We start from the raw sequence: 22,523 nt of genomic DNA, 5'->3' as shown, positions 1-22,523 counted from the left end.
TCTATTCACTGTAACAGGTCTTATATGTAGAATTTGCCAGCGCATTATGATCTCTTTGTTCAAGAGCCTTTCACAGAGAGAAATAAAAGCAATAATTAAGAAAAAGGGAAGGGAATCTATAGCTATGTGGGCACATATTTTTCTTTTTTTTTTTTTTTAGGTTTGCTCTTGGCAGTGTTTGTGCACTAATATATGGCCTTTTAAAGATATTCTAAGATACCGGTGTGGTGCTCAGCAAGGGAAATTTTGTCTACTCTGATTTAAGATCATGATGGGTTGCTACCATTGCTACCAAACCATTTTAGTCACTGAGAATTTTATGTATGTGGGTTGAGCTTGTAGTGAATGAATCATTTCAGAATGAATGTTCTCCTTGACGATCAATAGAGGATTTTTCCAGCCTACATTATTCTGTTATTCTGTGATTATATTTGACTTTGCTATGGGCCCAATTTCTCAAATACTCTGTTATCCCTACTACCATGCTTATGAATATTAAGAAAATATTGCCTTGCAGAATCAGACCTTCTCAGTGGACTTTATTCTGGGTCAGTATTTAAATTAGCTCACTGCAATCATTTCAGTGGTCTGACATAAATATCCTATGTTGAAGAATATCTCTTTCAAAGTAAATCTGTGCTTCCATTTGCATGAAGTCATCTTTTCCTGTATTATCTTATGTCACTTCTAACCTAGATAACAAAGCCCTGAGGGCAGTGGTCATGTCTGTATTCTTTTGTAAATCACTGTGCACACCTGTGCTTTGCTGTAGAGACATGTTAAATAATAACACCTTTTAAAGAGTTCACTGAATTATGAGTAGTTATAAGCACTAAGCTCCTATACCTGGGCATGACAAAGTGTTTGTGGGTGGGTGTCTGTGTGTATCTATGTAAGCTGCAGATGAAATTTCAGCTCTTGTTTCAGAATTTCTTCAGGCAGTTCAGTTAAATCATGAATGTTACTTCAATGTATTGCACAAACCCTACTAGTGGGGCAGTACCAGTTTGCCATAATAATTAAATCAAATGTACTAAATCATACATAGCTGAGATTGCTGTTAGACATAAATCTGTCTATGGAAGAGGTAGTCCTTGCCTTCAGAAGCTGCATCTCTCAACTAGACAAGGCAACAGAAGAAAGACTATTTCCCCTCTTTCATTGGGGCACAAGGAGGTTAAGTCATATGGCAGAAGGACCTGTAAGAGAACAAACTGTCTTCTTGTTGGATTCTCTTTGTGGGAAGACCACAGAGGAATTTAGCTGTACACTTCTCAGCCAACAACCAAAACAAATTCAGGGAGGATGTCCATGCAGCTTCATAGTGGGATGGGAGAACTCAAAGAAAAAAAACAACACCTCATGGGACTGGGACCTCTCTGCTCTGCTCTTCTACATTCTGTTATAGCAAGGTATTGAACTGGTCATCTACTGCCAGAGTCATAAAGGGATTTGGACACAGCAATGCTCACGATCACCATGCCTACCAGAGAAGTACACAGCATTTAGAGTCCACTCCTAACATTCTGCACTCACACACCATACCTGCATATCATTAGATCCACATCTTTCCTTTACTTTTAATTTGAAAAAAATAGTTAATTGCCATAAGTTTTGCTGAGGTTGCATTTGCTTCTGTTTCAGAGAGATGCTAAATGTTTTCATGTCCCAGTTTGGAGTTGATGATGTTTCTTGACTACTAGCAAGATACGTGCAATTTTAAGTAGGATCTTAAAAGCTGGCTTCTTCTATTTGTCAACATGGACTTTTTATTGTACTTGCTTCTTATGGTAGCCAGCACAATTGTTTGATATATATATGTATTAATCTAGAAATACCCTTTTGGCAACACAGAAAGCAACCGCAGTGGCTAGCAAGTCTAGCCCAAGACATTTTGCAGGTATAAGGTATTGTTTTCAGATTAGATGCCAATCTTTATAGTATACAAAATTAATTACATCTATAGGGCTAGAGCTAGGGAAATAGAGCTAAATCTGCAAAGGGATGTTGGCTCTAAAGCCTGTCTTTTAGATACTCTTCCACCTAGTATTTTCCATGTGGCCGGGATAGGAATCCAGGCTTACCAAACACTGAGAGAATCAGACACCAAAAAAGCAAGACTTCCAGAAGCCATCAAACTGCATAGGGAAGCCCTAAAACTGGGAGCAGAAAACGCAAAGAAAGGGAGAGAGTCTAAAGTTATCCCACCAGAGAGTTAAGCCAGATTCTGCTGCACAGTGAGCCTTTCCAACTGTGCTGGCAGCAGTCATCTAAGTGTAATTGCTGAGGGTATATGGTGGTTTTAGAAAAGGAGATCCCACCCTTGAACATTCCACTATCAGTCCATTATCCTGTTTTATATTCTGACTGGGGAAAAAAAGATTTCATTACATTAAAAGTCAGAAGATGACTTTCTTGATTTCATTGATTAGGATAAAGATATTCTACTAAACATAATTCTTCTAGTGTATTTTTCTATGGGGTTTTTTTCAGAGTATCATTTAACTTGATTCTATCAAGTACAGAATTAGAATCCTTTTATATAAAATGAGGTACTAATTCTGCTTAGTCATGACATTTGTAAAATAAGATTTATGCAGAGCATCAGTATCTTTAACTGAAATTCATATACTAGGCATCTATGTGGTCAAGACAAGATCAAAAAAAGAAATATTTATTTAAATATTTGTCAGATTTCCAACCTAAATCCAGAGAAATAGCTGTCCTCACATTGTAGCTTTCACTGCAACAATACAAGAGGACTGTTATGTCAAATAACTACAAATTAAACTACATCTGGAATTACCTTGATCTACACACCCTTTTGTGGTAATAGCAATGAATATGGAGGAAGTACTGCCCACTCAGAAATGGTGACAGCCAGGCTAGGGCCTCTGAAAAGCATTTCAGACATAGTGATCATGGATAAACAGCTCCTGTGTGCCTGAGAGAGTGCTTTCCAGACACAGAAATTGTTATGCTTTCATCTTGTTCAGTAACTCTGCATTTCAAGGTGGCCTTAAGATATTCTTCAAAACTGTGTAAACATAGACAGAAGACTATTTCTTAAACCTGACAAAAAACAGGAAAAATAATTTGTATCAAATAATATACCAGGATGTTGTCTTTTCTGTAAAATTCTGCACAGGAACATAGCGGAGAGGTTCTCCTTGCATTTGCTGGGATTTGCCGTTGAATTGTCTCTTGGAGGATAATTCTGTATATTGCTCATTATGGTTTTCCTACAAATCTGTTGCTTACAAAAGTTCCTGGCAGGTTTTCTAATACCTGGCAGGATACCTTAGAGGACCAACTCAACATGTCAAATTTTACAAGCAATTCTATAATATGAGCACTGTCACTGGTGACTCACCGCTCATCCTTTAGGTGTGTGGGCTTTAATGTGTTTCTCTGGCACATTCTTGGCAAAGTAGAGTTTGGCAAGTGAGATGCAGTGAGTCTTGATGTGGCTGTTTAGGATGTTATCACTCTCTTGATAGCTCTCATGGCAACAGAAGGACTGTGCCTCATTGGCTTTAGTATACAATCCAATGCAAACTAGCCCTTCTTTGGTGGTTGCACCAGAGAGGCTGGGTTTGTAGATCTTCAGTATAAGCCTGTGCTCTGCTCTGCTAATTCCGCTGCAGAGGTCACATCTTCCAGGCACAGGGCAAACAGCTGGGCAGTAACCCCATAAGTTACTCTCATCAAAGCTCAGACTTTGTGAAAAGCAAATAAGAAAGTTCCTGTGGAAGGGTGGAATGAAATTTGCTTAAATATTTTCCAAATGCTCCAACACTGCTTGTGTGGCTGCATTCATATTTCTGACACATTTATCTTGCCTGACAATCTTTCAGGGAGGAGAGCTAGGTTCAAGTAATGATGCCTATGCTTCTTAGTGTAGTGTCTGCTAGCTGAGTTTGTAAACCCGGTGAACAAGACATGGCAAAAATCACACATATGAAAGAGATTTAGAAGAGTAAAGAGCTCACAGGGTTTTGGATAAATACACAAAGTTTAGATTCTGGTCCAAACCTCTCTGGTTTGCAAAATGAGTCTGGAAGCATCACAAGAGCAAAGTCTTATTTTCAGCTCTGGAGTTTCTGGTCCTGACAGGACTTGGGAAGTGACAAGATTCACATTAACAAGGAAGAATCATATGAGTCTTAGGATTCATGAAAGATACTTAATCAATGTTCATATTAAATACTGAATCAGTGTTTAATCTGAACCTGTCCAGCTAACCGTACCAGTCCGGTTATCTTATCCAGTATAACAACAGTGGTTGTTATTTATTATTTGTGTTGTGCTAAGCTTGTGTTTTGCCTTATACTAAGCAAGCTCACCTAAAAAGCTGGTCCATGCCTGCAAGAGTTTGGCAAATGAGCAGATGCCAGTTCTGTGAGTTAGCTGCCCTTTCAGCTGAAAAAACTAAATGCTATGAGGATATGAAGATCACATTTCTAGCCCGCAAAGAGCTTCCACTGGTTTTAAGTATGATAACCTAGAACTGAAGGATGACTTTTAAACAGAGATCAGAAGCAAAATATGTAGGTTTTTAGGGTACTTCAGCTTCAGACCAGGATCCAGGCCTTGTGACCAGGAAAGAAGGAAAAAGTCCCTTTCTGCAGTATAAATACAAGAGTATTTAAATAGATAAATGAGTATTAACAACAGTCTTTGAGACACTGCTTACATACAGGTATGTTTAAAAAACTCATTAAGTGTCTCTACTACAAATCCACTATTAAAGTGAGACACGGTTTTCATTAAATTATCTTTTCGGCCCCCTGCTTTGTAGCTGCCCATTTCCAGATCTGAACTTTGAAGCTGACCCCTGTCTTTGTGATGGGCCAAACCAAAAGCCAGATCTGAACACCACTGAACTCTGGGAAAGTTCAAATCTATCGTTTGTGGTTCAGGTTGAGCTCTAATTAAAACAGAGCAGTTAGAAAAGCAAATGTCTTAAAACCAAAACAAAACAAATGTTTCACGTGAAAAGCCTTGAATTAGGCTATATGGTACAAAGTAGTGTTCTTGCCTATCACATGATGTCATGTTCCTCTGACTAACGCGAAGTGACAGCACACACATGCATATGAGATATTCCATACAGACACTTTGAATTTAACTTTGAGCAGGACATAGTATTCATGGAAACAGTTCATGCTGTGCAAAAACCCATCAGCAATCTTAGTGCCACTCAGATCTGAGTGGTCAGTGGTCTGAAAGTCTGCTGCCTTCCAAACTTTCCATGCCCATCTTTAGTAGCACAGCAGCCTAGGGTCTTTTAAAAATCAGTGGTGCCTTGCCTTCTCTGAGCGAAGCTTATGCCTCATTATGTCAGCAGTATGTGGAATATTGCCACTAATCCCTGAAAACAAACAAGAAAGTGGTGCTGCAGAAACTTCAGTTGTGTAAGAGGGCAGGGAAATCCCAACTAGCTCTCCTACTAAGAGCTTCTGTTTATGCTGTAGTTAATACTACAGAGTCTGTAATAAAGCAACATGATTGATCAATAGACAAGGGAAAAGCAAACAAAAGGGAAGGGAACTTGGTTTCAGCATTACTGAACTGCTGAAATGAAAGAAAATGGGAGACAGCAAGGAGAAAAAGAAAGGGAAGGAGGGAAAAGATATTCAAGCCCCAACGCTGGTGTCAGGATGTCACTGTGCACCAGTAGCTAGAAAAAGAGGGTCTTGGACAGGCAGATTTACTCAAAGAATCGCAGCACACATACAGCCAGCACACAGTAAGTAACCAGCAGTTACTCTCCCTGTGGGCTTTATTCTCTTTTTTCATGTTGCATGTAAGTACTGAACACATAAGTATTTTCTCTATTTGAAATTTGAGTTTAGGCTCTGTGGATAGCTGCCTGACATTTCCAAACTTCCTTCATATGCAAATTAAGCTAATAATATTACCAGGCATGTTCTACTGAGATGGTCTTTTTGCAGGCGTGGACTTGCTTTCTAGAAGACCAGATCCCTACACAACATTTATGTTCTTTGCTTCCTGTTTGGATAAGAAGACTTTAACAGCAACCATTTATGTTTGAGGATCCCAAAGTATCTCACAAATGCTTAAGTGGAGGTTAGTCCACATTAATTAAGCCTTTCAATTCCCCACTAAAATTAGTCATCTTTAGTCTCCAGACAGCAAGGTATGAAATGATTTTCCTAGGGTCACAAGAAAAGTATAAAGCACAGCTGAGAACAGAGTCCAAGTCCATTATCTCCTGGTCCATGCTTTAACCATAAAATGATAGTTCTCACATAGAACTAGGAGCCACAGGGTATGTGAAAAATGATAGGAGGGGAATTATATTGAGCTTCTTGAGGTGACGCCTTCCTCTCAGCTTGGACAAAGAGAATGAAGAATTATTTTATCCATTCTGAATGAGTACTTTTCAGGTTAAAGAATACCCAAATGTTTTCATTTTTGCTAGGAGGAAATTTTCAGTTCGAATGTTTCTTTACTGATCAAGTTGCAATTAAAAGTACAACCTTTCTAATTAATCATTCTCTAGCAATATGGTAAATTCTATTTGCAGCACCCTTTAAAACATGCCAAAACAATAAAAAGCAGTAAAAGATACACCTATGCAAATGAATGAGAGACTCACAGTATTTTCTTCTGCATCAGTTTTATAATGTTCATGAAAAAGGATTGCCAAGAACCTAGATATTACTTTAGAATCTTCTTCAAAACAAGTACAGTGGAATGGGAAGAAAGGCCTTTTCATGTCCTACACATGATAATGGATTGATTTACAGCAAATCCAGCTGAATCACATGGTCTTGTGAGAAATATGGCAGAAATATATGCTTATCCATTTTTGCTGATCTTTCCCTGAGTATGGACTACCAAGTCCTTAGGAATGAGAAGCAGCTAGAGAATAAAAAACACTTCACTGTTTAGGAAAGTTTACTACCTTTTTAATGCAGTTAATAGAATACCCCATGTGTTTTCTCCTGGGATACTGGCACTGGCAGTTTTCCAAAATACTTAGACGTCAAGACTATCCTCCAGAAATGCACTGACCTCAACCTTCTCCCAGCTACCTACCATTAATAGCCAGAACTAGCCAACTTAATGAAACAGCAGTGCATAAATGTTCTGTGGTGACCACTTCTAATTTTGGAGCCTTCTCACTGCCCTTCACCATCACCAATTTTTCCTGCTCTTGGCCCCTCATTTTCTTTCCTTCTTCCTTTATGTGTAGTCATAGATCTGCTAGACTTTTCCTACTTCCTCAGGTCCCTAGCCAGGCAGCTGAAAGGCTTCCATCACGGAGATTGAAAACATACTCCATATTAAATGTAACAGAATAGTATGACCTGCAGGTCCATGTTTCAAACACATTCACTTTATATCTTAGCTGAGAATAAACAGCAGGGGAAGCAACTTGATGGGTTGCTGGAGGCTGTGGCTACCCTTTCTTGTGGAACATGTCTCTGTCACTTGCTAAATAGGTGCACCATCTGGTGGTAATTTTGGACTCCCACTTGTTCTTAAATTTCCAAATAGCACTGGTGGAGTTATGTCTGTGGTTGCAGCTTTTTTTTCTTTTTTTTTAGCCAGTATCTGTCTGAAAGTCGTCAGCTAAGGCAAATTTTGCAGGTACGACTGGTGAATGAGTACCAAGAATAACTAGGACTTTAAATGAAGATCAAGTTTCCATGTCTGCTATGTGGGGAGAGCAGGTATGACTTTATGAGAGGACCACATGCTCCCCTAAGAAACATACATGGAGAGGTGGAAAAATTTCACAGTCAAACAAAAATTAGATATTAACAAACTTGATACATAAACAGGGAATCTAAGCTCCCAGGATAGTCAACAGGGACAGTCATGCAGTCAAATTAAGATCCAAATCATCCTCTGGAAGTGCTTCTCTCCTTTGACCATACAAGGAATACAGGCTGACTAGGTTCTTATCTTAGACATCTCGTGTAAATGCCTGGAGCTATGTGGTATGAAACTGGGCCAAAGGAAAGAAGTGAGGAAGGGGCTCCTCATTTTTCTGCCTTTGTCTGAAGCCCTTTAGTTCAGCAACAGTGACAGAAATCACTGTTACCTCTTGTACCATTCCCTTCAGAAACTGTAAGGCTGCACTGACCATGTCAAATGGGTCTTTGCATAGAGACCTCTTCTGAACAGGATGAGTGGGAGCTGAATCAGACAGAAAGCAAGTTTCCATGTAGTCATGAAGAAATCAGTGAACAGGTAAAAATAAATCATGATGCATGAGTAAACTTTTTTCATTTCAGTAGCTTGAATAGAGTTTTCCGGTCTACAGCAATTAAGACCATGTCTGTTGAACTTCTATCTAGAGATGAAAGTGTCTTCTCCCAGTGCACCAGTGAGCCTTCTGGGGTGAAAGAAGACTACTTAAAGACTCCTCAGTAATCCAAACACACTTCTTACAGCAACACTGGTTAAGTATTAGGAATCTGCTTTCTTTCATAATCCCAGAAAACAGAGATTGAACCTCTGCAGTGGAGAGAGCATTAGAGATAGCAACAGATTGCACATGTGGCTAAAAGTCATGTAGATACACTTCAATCCTAAAGTGAAATCTGATCAAAACTGGATAGGTGCAACAGTTTTTACTAGCTGAAGGACCCATCATCACCTCAGTCTTGCATGCTGGCTTTCACTATGACTCTGTGTTCTGCAGAATATCCAGGCATGCATTTAAAACAAACCACTTTCAAAGCCTCTTTAATAGGGCTTAAAGTGTAGGGTTTAAAGTTAAGCAGAGAGTATGAGTAAAGTTGTTGGCCAGTTTGAATCCTGAGAGAAGAAATACTTTACCACTACCACGTTAGATTCATTTTATTCAAACCTCCAAATAATAAATTATATAGTCCTCTTGCTTGCTTGCTTTATTTCTTTCATCTTAATTTGACTCATATCAGTAACAATAATATTGTACTTCACAGTTACGGACATACAATATTGCAGTAAGAAATACGCTACCGTCACGGGTAATTTAATCCAATGTTTAAAAGTCACGCACGATACTCAAGAAGGAAATTTTGTCAATTAGAAAATAAGGTATTTGTCAGATGTAATATTTTGGGATACTCCAGCTACTTCATTAGAGAAAGAAATTGCTCGTGACTGGAGGCAAGAGAGCAAACTGCACGGATTGGCTAGCTAAACCTGAATGCTAAAACATTTGCTTGCAAACCAAAATGTACAGATCAACAAATGCTGTGTTTTTCGTAATGTTTGTAAATGCCTCTCTGTGCATTTCAAGCTTTTCAATTTAGAAACAGATGGTTTACCAAACAGAATGTATCCCAAAAAACAAGGGAGGAAAGGGAGGGATGCTGCTACACATGTAACTCTGAAGTCTAATGTTATGTTTAGCCTGTCCTGCTTGATCTAGAGGTTGAACTAGACGACCAAACCTATCATCTGTAATTCTAGGGAAGAGATTTTGACAACATAGCTAACCGCAGTAGTAAAGCTCAAGGAATCTCAAAGTCATTAGAACCCCAAGTTATCACAGGATCGCATACCAGCAGCTTAGCTGCTGTCCCACAGTACCTGTCATCTTACATAAAGACCTTTCCTTTCAGTGGCAAGACTTGGCAGCACCTGCCTGTCTGCAAAGTCGCTCTGTGCTTTAAAAAAGTCAAACATTTTATAGTTGATTTCCATTTAGCTAATTAGTTTTTAGCTGAGTCCTTCCTATGAGAAGCAGCTCCACTTTGAACTTCTGCTTGTACACAAAAGCCAGGAGCCTTTTTTAGTGCTGTTAAAATCCTGGCTCTGGTGAAAGCAGTGGCAAAACATCTACTGACAGCAATAGGATCAGAATTTGACCCCCATCATTTTGGATTAAGCCCAGCACCACTTTATTTAACTTTAAATGTTATTTGCCTTCCTGTTTTAAGCATGCATTATATTGTAAGTCATTGACCAACAGGACCTGGACACTGGTGATAACTGAGTCAAGCATGCTATGGAGCATTTACAGACAGCAATTTTATTACAGAGTGACATGAAAAGAATTACATTAAAAGAACATTAATGTTCCAAGTGTGGAAGCTGGAAGTAAGGAAGTGCCCAAATTAATGTTGGTATGCAAGTTAGCCCTGTGTAGCCAAATTTTGGTACAGTATTCAATTAACTAATAGCCTAGAATTTGCATACTATCTTTTCCACAGGACCTCTGACTCACTCATCCCAAGGCAAACCAGAAAATTAGCATGGAAAATTTTATCCTGAGTAGCTAAAGACGAAGTTAAAAGCAAGAGAAAATGAGGATTTTTCCTCTAGTGAATGCTGAGCAAATGGTCAGAGATACGGGTCCTTACAGACAGTCTATAAAGCCCCATTATACATAACAGTACCCTTTTCCCCTACAGCTAATTATATATTTATTAGGATGGTCTCAGAATGCCAAAAACCCAAGGTACCCACCCTTCTCCAACAAAATATTTCTTTTCCGTACTGTCACTTAAATGGAGCTATTTCATTTAGTAAAAAAAGGCTTAGATTGGAACCCTTGAAACACAGTATTAAACTGCATCCCCACATCTGTCTATTGTTTTTTGAGACACCTGGGGCTTAAGGTCACAAGATGACAGCATGTCATGCTATGTGATGTCTCTTATGAAGCCATGCAGTGTGTTATTAAACCGTATAGATTAGAATATATATGGAAGCATGCAAAAGTCATGAGACAGATAGAGAGGCTTGAGTTTCTCCAGTTTCAGTTCCTTGCATCTATTTACATCAATGAAGTTAACTGATTTAAAATTAAGTGCTCTAACAAAGAGAAATCATATTATTCAGAGTCAAGTACGTCAGTGCCTTTTAGTTTAAAAATGTCTACAGAAAAGGATCCATTCCAAGAAAATCTTCATTTTTGAATTAAAATGGAATGAAACAGAAGTTTTAGAAGGTAGCACTTCCCTCAGGATAGAAATTCCAGATTTTGTTCAGGTCAACATCTACCATTTCTCATCCAGTTGCAAGCCATGCAGAATTTGTTAAATAATTGTATTAACATATTAGTACTATGTTTAGAATAAGGATGTCTGCCTTTTAAAGCAAGCCTGCTGCCAAAGAGGTAAATATTTAAATGCCAGCAATAACATTTTAATTTGAGAGAACTTGTATTTTTTCTTCCAACTCATGACCCTTGAGTAAAAAGAAAACACAACTGAGATACACTTGAACTAGACAGTTGTACTTTACAAAAAGGCTAGAGAGTAGAGAACATAAATTGGGGAATATAAAAATTTGTCTATTCATGGTTGGAGATTATTATATGATATATATTATATATGCTAGGCATATAGAGAGAGACAAAGAAAAGGAGATCTAGATGATAATATTGATGTAGCAAAATTACATCTTTTCTAGTAGTCAAACAAAATTTATACCTGTCAACTCATAAACTACAATTGGTACTGCCCATTCACATTTATCTCTTCATCTATGATTTACAGAGTGTTTTGAAAACAGTGTGAAAGCCTCACCAGATACTTATCAGGCTCTGGCATCTAAGAAATTTTTAAAGTACAAAGAAATTTTCATCTACGAATTTCAAATTTTTCACTAAGCTGGGAATCCTCCATCGTCTCAAAATAGCGTATTTATTTCTTTTAACAGTGCTTCCTTAGAATAGAAATATATTCTTATTTTTCTAAAAACCTCCAAGTAACAGAAAACTACTAAAATGAAGATGAGTCTGAACCTACCACTCTCAGTGTGGAGGCTGTCTCCTCAGTCAAAATAATATGAATCAACTACTGTGGTAAGAATTTATAACTTTTTTACCAATCCTTTCCAAACTCAGCTACCACCAGCTGGGAAGTTTATTTTCTTATTCGGACTTGGGTTACTGTCTTGCTTTGCTACTTGTGATAGTAAAAATCATATCCACCGTTCAATAGTCAGAATGAACTCTTTGAATCAACTCCTTAATTTCCGCCAAAGGTGATAAAGCAAACTAAAATAGCAATTGAATTTACTTTACCTTGTAACTACTAGATTATATCGCAGCTTTTTCCCACTGTTTAACTTTCTGTTAAGATGAATTGTATTGAAAAAAACTGTCCTCATAAGGCAGTTTGGATGCCTCATAGTACTTACCTTACAGTCTCTAGGGTATCTGATATAAGGGTGTGCTCATTGCAGGGGGTTGGACTAGATGACCTTTGAACGCCTCTTCCAACCCGAATTATTCTATGATTCTATGGGTCTTTATGCAGAATAGCCAGCTTTGTTCCAGAAATGGCCTTTCTACCTTAATAAGGCAACATGTGGGATAGTCACTGAAATAATTGAAGTCCTTCTACAATAATATATATCTAATAAGCTAGAACAAATATACAGGATACCCTTAAGGTTAAGGGTATTTTTGTTTCTCCTTCCAGCAACAACACGTCAGTTGTGAAAAGAAATGCTCTGAGGCATTTTAAGAGATGGCTTTGCAACGAGTGTTTGCAGTGTGATAAATCTTCCCTGCAAAATAAGCATACTTAGCACATAGTCAGATTTGGTGGGGGTTTGCTTCTATGAGTTGCCTCTGCCTGCCTCTCAGTTACCCAGCTGGTATCAGTGGTGGTTCACTACGCATGTCTTGGTTTTTTTACTTTTATTCAGCCTAATAATGAGAAAACGCTGTCTCTAAATTATGAAGAACTATACATCCTGTGATATAGTAGTATGCTTCTATTAAAAACTACCCTTGCATAAGCCACAGCTCATTAAATTAGCCATGGTATTTATAGCATCTAGTAGTTTAACTAAATCACACTTGCAAATGCAATGGGTTCACATGACACTTCGTGAAATGGACATCAGCAGTCGCTCCGAGGTAGGCATGTGAGTAATGAAGTCCCAGGTTTTATTGATCCTATGTGATCATATGGAATTTGCACACAGTCCTAGTCCATATACAGATTTCAGCTGATTGAATGCATCCTGTGCACTTCTCTCCTGGCATCCCAGGCAGCCTGCTGCACTAGGAGTTGAAAGCCAATGCCATCCCCTGAGAAGCCACCTCTCACACCGGAATGCTTTTACTATATCCTAGTACCAACGCAGTCATCCAGTTCAAATTACTGAAAACAAGTTTCTTTCTGATCAGTTGCTTGAACGCTCAAAGGACATCATTGTTGTCTGGGACCATACTATGTGATAACAAAACCCCAGAAATTTCTCCATGTTTGATCCAAAAGCCACTGTGCAATTGAGGTTCACGGTAACTGACAAATACCTAAAGCAATCATAGCACCTACTGCTATGACAAAGATAATTACTGCCTTTCCGTCAGTGAAGTGTGTACCCTGCTCTGTATCATATTTAAAATAACCTAATTCCAACTAGTTTTCCCCCTGCAAATTGTTTCCAGCTGTATGATTCCTTTCTTTCCCCCATATTGTTTTTATTGGATATAACGCAAGTCCGTAAAGATAGATTTTCCCATAATAAACACACAGATGTTAGAATTATAAACATACAGTCAACCTGATATATGAATATTACTAAGTATTAATAAATACATAACTAAGAGCATAAATCGATTTAAAAATTAGAAAATGAGAACATAAAGTAAAAGAAAAGAAATGGAAGGAGGAAAGAAAGGCAAAAACTGAGATAGAAATGTACTTACTTTAGGCAAACTATCTGGATTCATTTATAGTTCCCTTTATTGATTTGCTGATAGCATTAAAGCACAAGTATGGTTGTAAAGCATTCCTAAGAATGCCGCCTGTCTTCATGTATTGGAAGTTTTCTGCTCGTACTGAAAGAGAAGCTTTCCAAGTTGGCCAACTCATACTACGCTAGACAGTACTGTGCTAGATTAATGTATCTGCTTGGATGCAAATTTCCATTTTTGGACAATAATGAGCCTGTCTACTCCTCCCATTTTTGGTAGGAAGTTTTTATGAACATTGGCATCTCGGTTAAACCACCATTATAGCCCAGACTAAAAATGACTAGATTCATACGAGTCTGAATCCAAATTTAATTAAGCCTATATATGGCCTGAACCAAGAATAATTTACTGGCTGACACCCCCTCAGCATGTATGATAAGATGCCAACCATTTCTCCACAACACCATTGTGTACGTATCTTTCATGCCCAATTCCCTTGTACTTTCAGGCCTGCAGCTAAAACACTGGGATCCAATGTGGACTAGTTACCTGCTTCCCATGCAAATATAAATGGAATCACTTTTTTTTATGAGTATCTTTCTTTGAGAAGATGTTCCCCTCCCTTTCTTGGTCTTCTGTTCAAATGTATGCTGTCTTCTTAGCACTTTACGTGTGCATGTGTACAAGTGCATGCTTGTATATAACCATGAAGTCCAACTTTATTTTCTGATTGTCTTTCTCAAAATTATTTGCAGTCCTCTTCACCTGTGAGTTAATAAAATCCATGAACAGATTTTGTCAGCCTTTAAAACTGTATTTTTCTCTCCCACCCCTCATCTTTTTTGCCTGGAAAACGGATCAAAAGCTGAGCAAATGTGTGGTGACGGGAAGCTGCTTAAGATGTTGCTTTCCTAAACTTCACACAGCAAGCAGGCTGGTAGCATCACTTCAGATGCAGCCTTTCAACGTGCCAGAAAAATACAGATCAATATAAAACATCAAAGGTTAAAAAAAAAATAATAATAATCAGAACTCTTGGGTTTTTTCTATCTGTTGATTCTTCCCTGTCAGGTGTCCAGTTCAACAATTTGCCAAATCAATGGTACAGCCAAATGAATACTACTAAATCACGATCATTTTCCACATCATGTGTCTGAAAAGGAGGTATCTACAGATTACTTTTTATATCTTGACAGCTTTGTTTCTCAAAACACCTCATTTTTGCCTTGGATTTGGCACTAGTAAGAGCAGTCTGTTTATATGCACATCAATTTGGAGACTTTCAGCAGAAATTGTCAATGCACAAATAATAAGCCAGCATAATCCACTGTCAAGGAACAACAGCAGATTTCAGTTCCATGAGTGATTCTGACTCCATATTTCAGAAGCTGCAATCCTTACTTTTTTGTGTGGAGTTATTTGCTCCCAACTGTTATTATCTGTAACTTTTAGAGCTACTTACATGATAGATTGTTTCAACCATCATTTGTGGGAATAGGCACCAGTCTCTAGGGCTCTTTTGCGTCAATAACCTGATACAACCAGAGGCTTCGCTTTCTAGATCTGAGTCCTTGCCTTCAAAAAGTTAGGAGAATTTTCTTTCAACTCTACTTATCAATAATAACAATTGATATATCGTTAACCAATTAATTTTTGAACCCAAGAGGTTATCTTTACAGAAGTAATTTTTTAAAGAGGCTTACAGCAAGAGGAATGGTTGGAGAGTGGAAAAGATGACCTTATATGAGAAGCTGGCATGAAAACTGAGCGCAGGAAGCTGACAAATACAAGCATGTCCAGGAACAGGATGGGTCAAGTGAATGTAGTAATGACTTTTCTTTGGGGATGGCAAGACTACAGAAAAGTTCCCAGCTATAAATATACCAAATAAAGCTAAACACAATGCTTGGCTAATTCATTCCATGCTACATCCTTTGTTCATGCTACTAATTTGTATCTCTCTGTCACTTTTTGTCTTGACTGCTATAAATCTTTCATACCAAAATGAATACCCGATGCCTAACATAATTTCTGCAGTTGTTATTCTGTCCTCCAAACTATTTATTTTAACTGTTTTTAGTACAGACTCCCAGATACTGTATAGGTGGTACAGCCCTCATTCACTTTGAAAAAATAGCTCATCACTAATCCAGCTTAGGTAACTCACAGGGGATTCCTCTGGCATAGTAGGATCCCCAGAAGTCACAAGGATTGACATTTGCTCTTGTGTCATGCCTTCTGGCTGCTGCTTGGTGTGGCTGGAAGACATGCATGGTTGGAGCATAATGGCACCCAGGAAACGGTACTGGCAATAGATGTACAGCTGTTGGAGAAGCCTCATGGTGGGTGAGTCTGGAGGTTTGCTTTTTGAATTTTGAGGGAGAAGTATGCGTGGGGTTGCAAATTAGAATATCTGTAAATCTGCACTTGTCAGTGCTAGCCGTAGAGCCTTGGCCTAGTAGCTAAAGAGTAGGTCCTCTTTCCCATAAAAATGGTTCCTTCTAACCCAAACTATGATATGATTCTATGATTATTCATATCCCTAAGCAGTTCTGGGAATAATTTAAATGAGCTTTCCTTTGGCATGAAGTGAAAAACACGCCTGTCTTTTTTAGTGTCAATCCTTTCTTCAGTTTCTTCAGGCAGAACCAAATGTCTGGTTTAGTGTTTCTGTACGTGTCAGACGCAGATGTGTTTTGTTACACAAGTGAATATATATGCTTACAAGTATCTGGTACCTTTAAGTGGGTTTTGGGTTTTTTTTTTTAGCTCTGTCCTTTTTTTATTCCCTCCCCACCCCCAGTGTAATAACACCACTTCCTGAACCCTGTCCTTTTCCTAAATACTGACCACATCATCTCTGGGTGCTCCTCCACTAATAAAACAAATAAAGACATGTGGATTATGGGATCCTTTATAGACCTGCATGGAACTCATCTGGCTCAGCTGGCAGGGGTCATGTAAACCTCCTCCATCCGCTACAGTATGTGTGGTTTCACACCCAACAAATGTCAAAGCAGAACTCAGCTGCAACTGCCAAGTTTCATCTGTGTTTGGGTTAAGCCATAAAAGAACCCACCAAATTTCACATCATTCATTTCAGACTTCCAAGAAACCACCCAGGTTCGGTGAAGAGGTCAAGAATATGGTGAACATTTTGGCAAACATGGCCTGAAAAGTGGCTCAAGAAAACACTGGGATTTTTCAAACTATGTATACTCTGACCAACCTGATAGCCAGTCCATCCTGATGCCAAACAATTTTTGCTCCCTGTAGCTCTTATTTTCTATAGAAATGCTAAGAATTATAGCAAAGGCATGATTTGAAGTCCTCCTCAGGCATTTGGACTGCACTCACTTTCAAGGTTTCAAAGAATGAAAGGAGTTCCTGGGGAAGAGGATTATTGCTCATGAGCACAAGGACAGAGCTGATGAGGTGCCACAAGATTTTCAGCTTCAAGAAGAGAGTAGAAGTGATGAAAGCCTTTTCACCAGGAAGCTTAGTGATGACACCGACTCTGGTATAACCCTTCAGATTATGCCACTTCAAGGACATAAGTGATATCACTGAAGTTAAGAGAATTTATTTGTCCAAGGGTCAGAGCATGGCTGCAAGCTTTGGCAGATCAAGACAACATAGCATGAAAAGGTATAATGCTAGCCTGCTTAGCAGCTATGTATTTTCTGACAACATCATCATTTTGGACATCAAATTAAGACAAGAAAGCATAAGACCAACCAAGGAGGACCAGACCTGTGCTTCTAATAGTCAAGAGAACCAGCTAAATGTTTCATTGATTCACTTAAAGTTGAAGGTAAAAGTCAAATGTTAGGTTCTTTCCTGTACATGCTGTCTTGAGAATGTTTGATGTGTTCCACTCAACTCTTTAAGAAACAAAAGTTACACAAGAAGCGTTATCTAAACAGAATTTAAAATATCTTAGGACAAATGGGTGAAGAGACACTAATGAGCAAAGGCCTCACCACCAGCTTTACAGAATCAAAACCAAATTCTACCTAACTCTTTTCCTGAAGTTCAGAAAGTTCAGACTTTTCTTTTGCAATTGATTTGGTTTACTCAGTCTTTTTATTATTAGTTTTAACCCTCTCCACTTCTGTGATTTGGTGTGGAGTAATATTCACAGAATACTGTATTACAGAATACTGTAATACTCACAGAATATGACAGATTCTCTATGGGTGTAGGTCAGTTTCCCTGATGTTAATGGATTTATTTCATTATAACACTTTACAGCTGGGCCACTGTGCCTTTAAAAACCCCAGACTTCAGCCAGACTCTCAGACTTGTACTTTCTTTGAAAAGTATTTAGTTTGATCATTGAGTCAAGTGTACCTCATCTTTTGATGTCCATTTCACAAGGGTGTTGGAAAGAAAAAAACCTTGATCTCCAGTAACAACCAAAGTGTCATGTAAGTCATTTCCTCTTTGCACAGATGGGATGAAAAGTTATGTCTTTTTTTCACACAGTTTTAATGAATTCTTATGTCTGACCACATTTAGTTGTGTTGGAGGCACAAGACTCACCCAAACCATTGAACTCGGGAAAAAGGTGTCACCTTAAGAAGGATCAGACATAAGAACAGGCTACAACCCCACTGTGAAGTTGGAAGATACCACTCTGAGCACCCTTGTGAGAGCCACACACTACAAAATGTTATCCTGACACTGAGCAGCAGACAGTATGGGGAAGGGTAAATGGGCAGCCCTTGGGAAAGAGAGGAAAGGTCAGGAGTAAGCTAAGGATACTCAGCTGGGTGATGAGGAAAATAATAATCTCAATACTGGAAAAAATTGCATAATCTCCCCTATGAAATAATATCATATACAGGATAAATGGAAAGGGATCAATTTAACTTCTGCCAGCTAACAGCTTGTCAGGCCAGGGTCCTGTATTATTTTTTTGATTGGGTTTCCTACCTCAAATCACTTGCAGTATTTTCTTTACAGTATGTTAGCAGCACTAAAATGGATATGTATCACTGCCATGTACTGTAAAGCTAGTGTCTTGTACACCATCAGTTAGTCAGACTCTCTCATTGCTTAAGCTTTTGGGAGGTCTGCAGAGGGATTTTTAGAGTTAATTCTAGTTCCCTTTTTATTGGTCATAATATGTACCACAGTTATCATAGCAGCCTCTAAAAGTATGAGAATTGGAAATATTTTTCACGAGGTGTGATGACAGTGTCCTTGTATGCCTGTGCAGGCATCTGGGTCATTGCTGGGTATGAAGTTGGACAAATATTAATGACTTCATCTACGGATCACTAGAGATTTTGTGCCTCTTGCCAGTTACTTTTCAATGAGTGAAAACATACAGAGCGCAGTTGTTCCGGGAGCATCACTGTTGAACTACAGTAAGCAAATACCAGGAGGTTATAAGCTTTTCCAGGACTGCAGTGAGAAAGCTAAAAAGAAAACCAGCCCAAACACATCACTTCAGCACCATATTAGAGACACCCTTACCTACTCGAAGCTCTTGTCCAAAGACTGTTTTCTCTCCAAGCGCAGAGCAGTTCCACCTCCCGTACCGAAACTGGTACTGGCACTCATTGATTCCCATTTGTGCCCCTTCCCCAATCACAATGATGGCATCGGGGCGGCTCTGGCAGATTGCTCGCTGCCGAGGGGCCAGGCCTGGGATTTTGTTGCAGATGATATTAGCTCCTAAAGCCACAACAGATGACAAAGCTCTGAAGAAAAAGAGCAGAAAGAAATGTTATAACCAAATTGAGGCTGTTAAATGCTTTTGCCACGTGCTGCCATGTGACAGGCAAGGCTCTGGGCAAAAGGGCAAGGGCTAGAAGTTGGGTTCCTATAATTACGCCAACTTATCCCAACCTCTCAGTCTGGCAAAAAAGGGCTGGAAATCTTGCAATAATTCCTGATCTGATTTGTGCCAGAAACAACAGAGAAATGTAATTTGGGCACTTTTGCTTCCAGTCCTACACAGACCCATCAGATGATGAGATGTGGAAAGCAAGACATTTAAAAGCAAAAAAATTGTGATATCTGATCATCCACGGATCTCTGAAACTCATGTCTGCTTTGAATGGCTTCCATAGATTCAGGTTCAGCATTTTAGTTGCTACAGCCAGTTCATCCATCCCCCATTTGAAACTGTTAAGCACAGTTTAGAGAATGACTTGAGGATACCAACCCATTATTACACTCAGGGTACTGAGTCATGATTCATGAAAGTTCACCAGCATAATTGTACTTTTAGATCTGGCAAATATCATCGAGCATACAGGAGGGATCCTTAATATGTGCCATCCAGGCTAGAAACATTTGTAATTTTCATTCTTCAAGTATATTTTCAGAATTCATTATAAAGTTTGCATATAACTTGCACCTGCCATATGTTTTCACTTTAGCGTATTTACTTTTCATTTTCCAGCTCAGTTTTCAACATCTTTACAGGCTCATTTTTTTACATCTTTACAGGTGACATTTTAAGTAGTAATACTTTGAAAAAAACAAGACAACTTGCTTATATGTTCAGTGATGCCTCATGTCACATCTACCGAGTACCAGCCAGGCCCATGCTGTGACACTTCAACTGGCTCTGAGCAAGTCAGCAGGACCAGAGTGGTATAGCTGTGTTCAAGACTTATACAGCAAGATCTAGTGGATCCTGAGACAGCTACACAACCAAATCCTGGAAAAGCCCCTGCCACGCTGCCCAGCTGTCAATCCTGCTTTTTGGCTGGGGTGATGAGAACGTCACTGTTTCTCAACACCTGCAAGAAAGTAGCTCCACAAACCCTTTCCTCTCTTTAGCTTGTTCCAGCCTAGTATTAGATCATATGGGTAATTTCCTTTGCCCACCAAATCCTGTTGTTGACTGCCTCTGTAATGTAAAGATAGTTGCCCAGATCATGCCGCAGCACCTTGGTTTTAAGTAGAGTTTCACAGTAACAGAAGTCACCATATATAAATAGGTTAGTAACAGGATACAGACTGTCTTCCCCACTATCTTTCTCTCCATCTTGAGCACTCACTTAAGCCTTTCTTCTTAGTGTTAAAAAATTCCCTCTAGAAATGCTCCTTTTGGAAAATGCTGACTGAACAACAAAATCAAAGAATTTTATAGGAATGTATCAACTTCATCACAAAGGTAAATGCAAAATTACATAAATGTTGCATTTCAATGAAATCAGTGTGTTTCATTTTGCCATTCCAATAAACTACACTAAAGCCAGAGCAAAAAGGGTGAAATGGAGAACTTTTCCCTGGCCAAAATGAAATAGCACGTTTACTGTGGAATGGAAATTCCATGGTGATTCATTCTGCCTTTAATAGGTATTTGTGCATCTTTTCCAAAGTTAACAAACCATGAGAAATTCACCAATTGTGGTTTTTTATTTATGGCTTGGCGAGGGCGTTGATAGATATGGCGACAAGGTATTGCAAACATAGAGCATGCACGTCTTGTGGCACTACCTATTAAAAAAAAATAAGAACAAAATGTAGCTGCAGCTCCAACCACTCACAGCATTTGGAGCAGGAGTACTCAGACCTGTAGCTTTAGTTCACGTTACTTCTGGGTACTGAGCAACAAAGCTGGAGCACTGGTTGGAACCATTGAGTCCCCAAGATGCAAGTTTTGATCAATTTTTTCTTTCTGGACCACCTCTACTTGAATGAATAAAATATTTAAATTATGATGTCTTTAAATCAAGACTTTTTAAGGCACGATAATCATTAAAAAAAAAAAAAGCAACATTAAGAGGATGATGTCGAAATAAGATTCTCTGACCTTTGCAATGTTAGGATCCAGGTCTGACCCTTCTGTGACTTTAAAGTTATGAAAAGCGAAAGATATCTTGTACAGAGTAAGTAACCTGAAGATGCAAGAGGGACAGGGGACTGCCATTACAGCTTAATCCATGGCTCTTCCCCCTAAGGTAGGCTGAAGGGAAGCCAAGTCAGCCACTAGCTCGCTGCTGGGGTGCGCAGGCAGCAGGTCAGCTGAGGAAAGGGTGAATTTCTGCAGCCATACTTCAGAGCAGAGCAACAGCCAGGGCCCCCCCAACAGCAACACCTCCTTGGCATGGCATATGCAGCAGCTCTCCTGTGTGTTTTAGGCTTTGCAGCATCCTTATCCCATCCCCCCCAGCTGGCTTTGCTGTATCGGACACTGACCCTTCTAGGAAAACCTAACCCTGAGGGAATACAGGGTTGGGTCCTATGAAACAGGCATGCACAATCATGCAAAATTGAAGTTGATGTTCAGCACACATTCACAAGACCCATAGTTCTGTTTTCTGACTGCCCAATAGTCATTGACTTACTAAGCCCACATGACCAACTTACAGATAAAAAATATATATAAAAAATATTTTTATATTACATAAATATTTTTAATCAAAAATAAAAATAATAATATCTATTATAAAGGGTATGAGATAGATAACTTTCTGACATATTTTTTAAAGTGCTAAGCCCCCACAGTTTCCACTATTATCTCAAGTTAAGCAGCAAAAACTTATGACTTTTTAGACACCAGACAGCAAGAAAGAGTTGGCCAGAGTATCTACCCCACATATAATTCTCAGTTTAGTTGCTTCCTCTATATACATTGCTACTGTCTCATAATTAGGTTAAGGAGTGTATTGTTTGGTCTGACATTGTTTTTGGAGCAGGCCTTGGTCAAAGGATTGTATTTTCATCCAGAAAAGAAGCATGATCATATCTGCCTCAGAAGGTATTGTAAGGATGTTACAGTTATTATACATTTGTAAAGTTCTTTAATACATTCCTCATTAAAAGAATTAAACTGCAATTATTGGAGGTGGAGGGGGTCTTAAGTTTTTTATTATTACTTCCAGGGACTTCCCCCTCTCCAGCCTGTACTTGCCAGCATATT

At 38.8% G+C, this 22,523-nt stretch overlaps 1 protein-coding gene across 5 annotated transcripts in view; it reads right to left on the bottom strand.

The window, feature by feature from the left end:
• WNT7B (Wnt family member 7B) overlaps nt 1–22,523 on the bottom strand; it is a 96,421-nt gene that overhangs the window by 22,978 nt on the left and 50,920 nt on the right. For all 5 annotated transcript variants that reach the window (XM_061472015.1, XM_061472014.1, XM_061472017.1 and 2 more), the window contains exon 2: nt 19,118–19,344. In XM_061472015.1, the coding sequence (XP_061327999.1) occupies nt 19,118–19,344 (227 nt within the window). The remainder of the gene's footprint in view (nt 1–19,117; nt 19,345–22,523) is intronic.

Source organism: Pezoporus flaviventris, unplaced genomic scaffold (genome assembly GCF_033815535.1).
Source record: "Pezoporus flaviventris isolate CSIRO_AGI_PZ_B2104156 unplaced genomic scaffold, CSIRO_AGI_Pfla_v1 ptg000070l, whole genome shotgun sequence".
Taxonomy (NCBI): Eukaryota; Metazoa; Chordata; class Aves; order Psittaciformes; family Psittacidae; genus Pezoporus; species Pezoporus flaviventris.
This window is presented reverse-complemented; position numbering and strand designations above follow the sequence as displayed.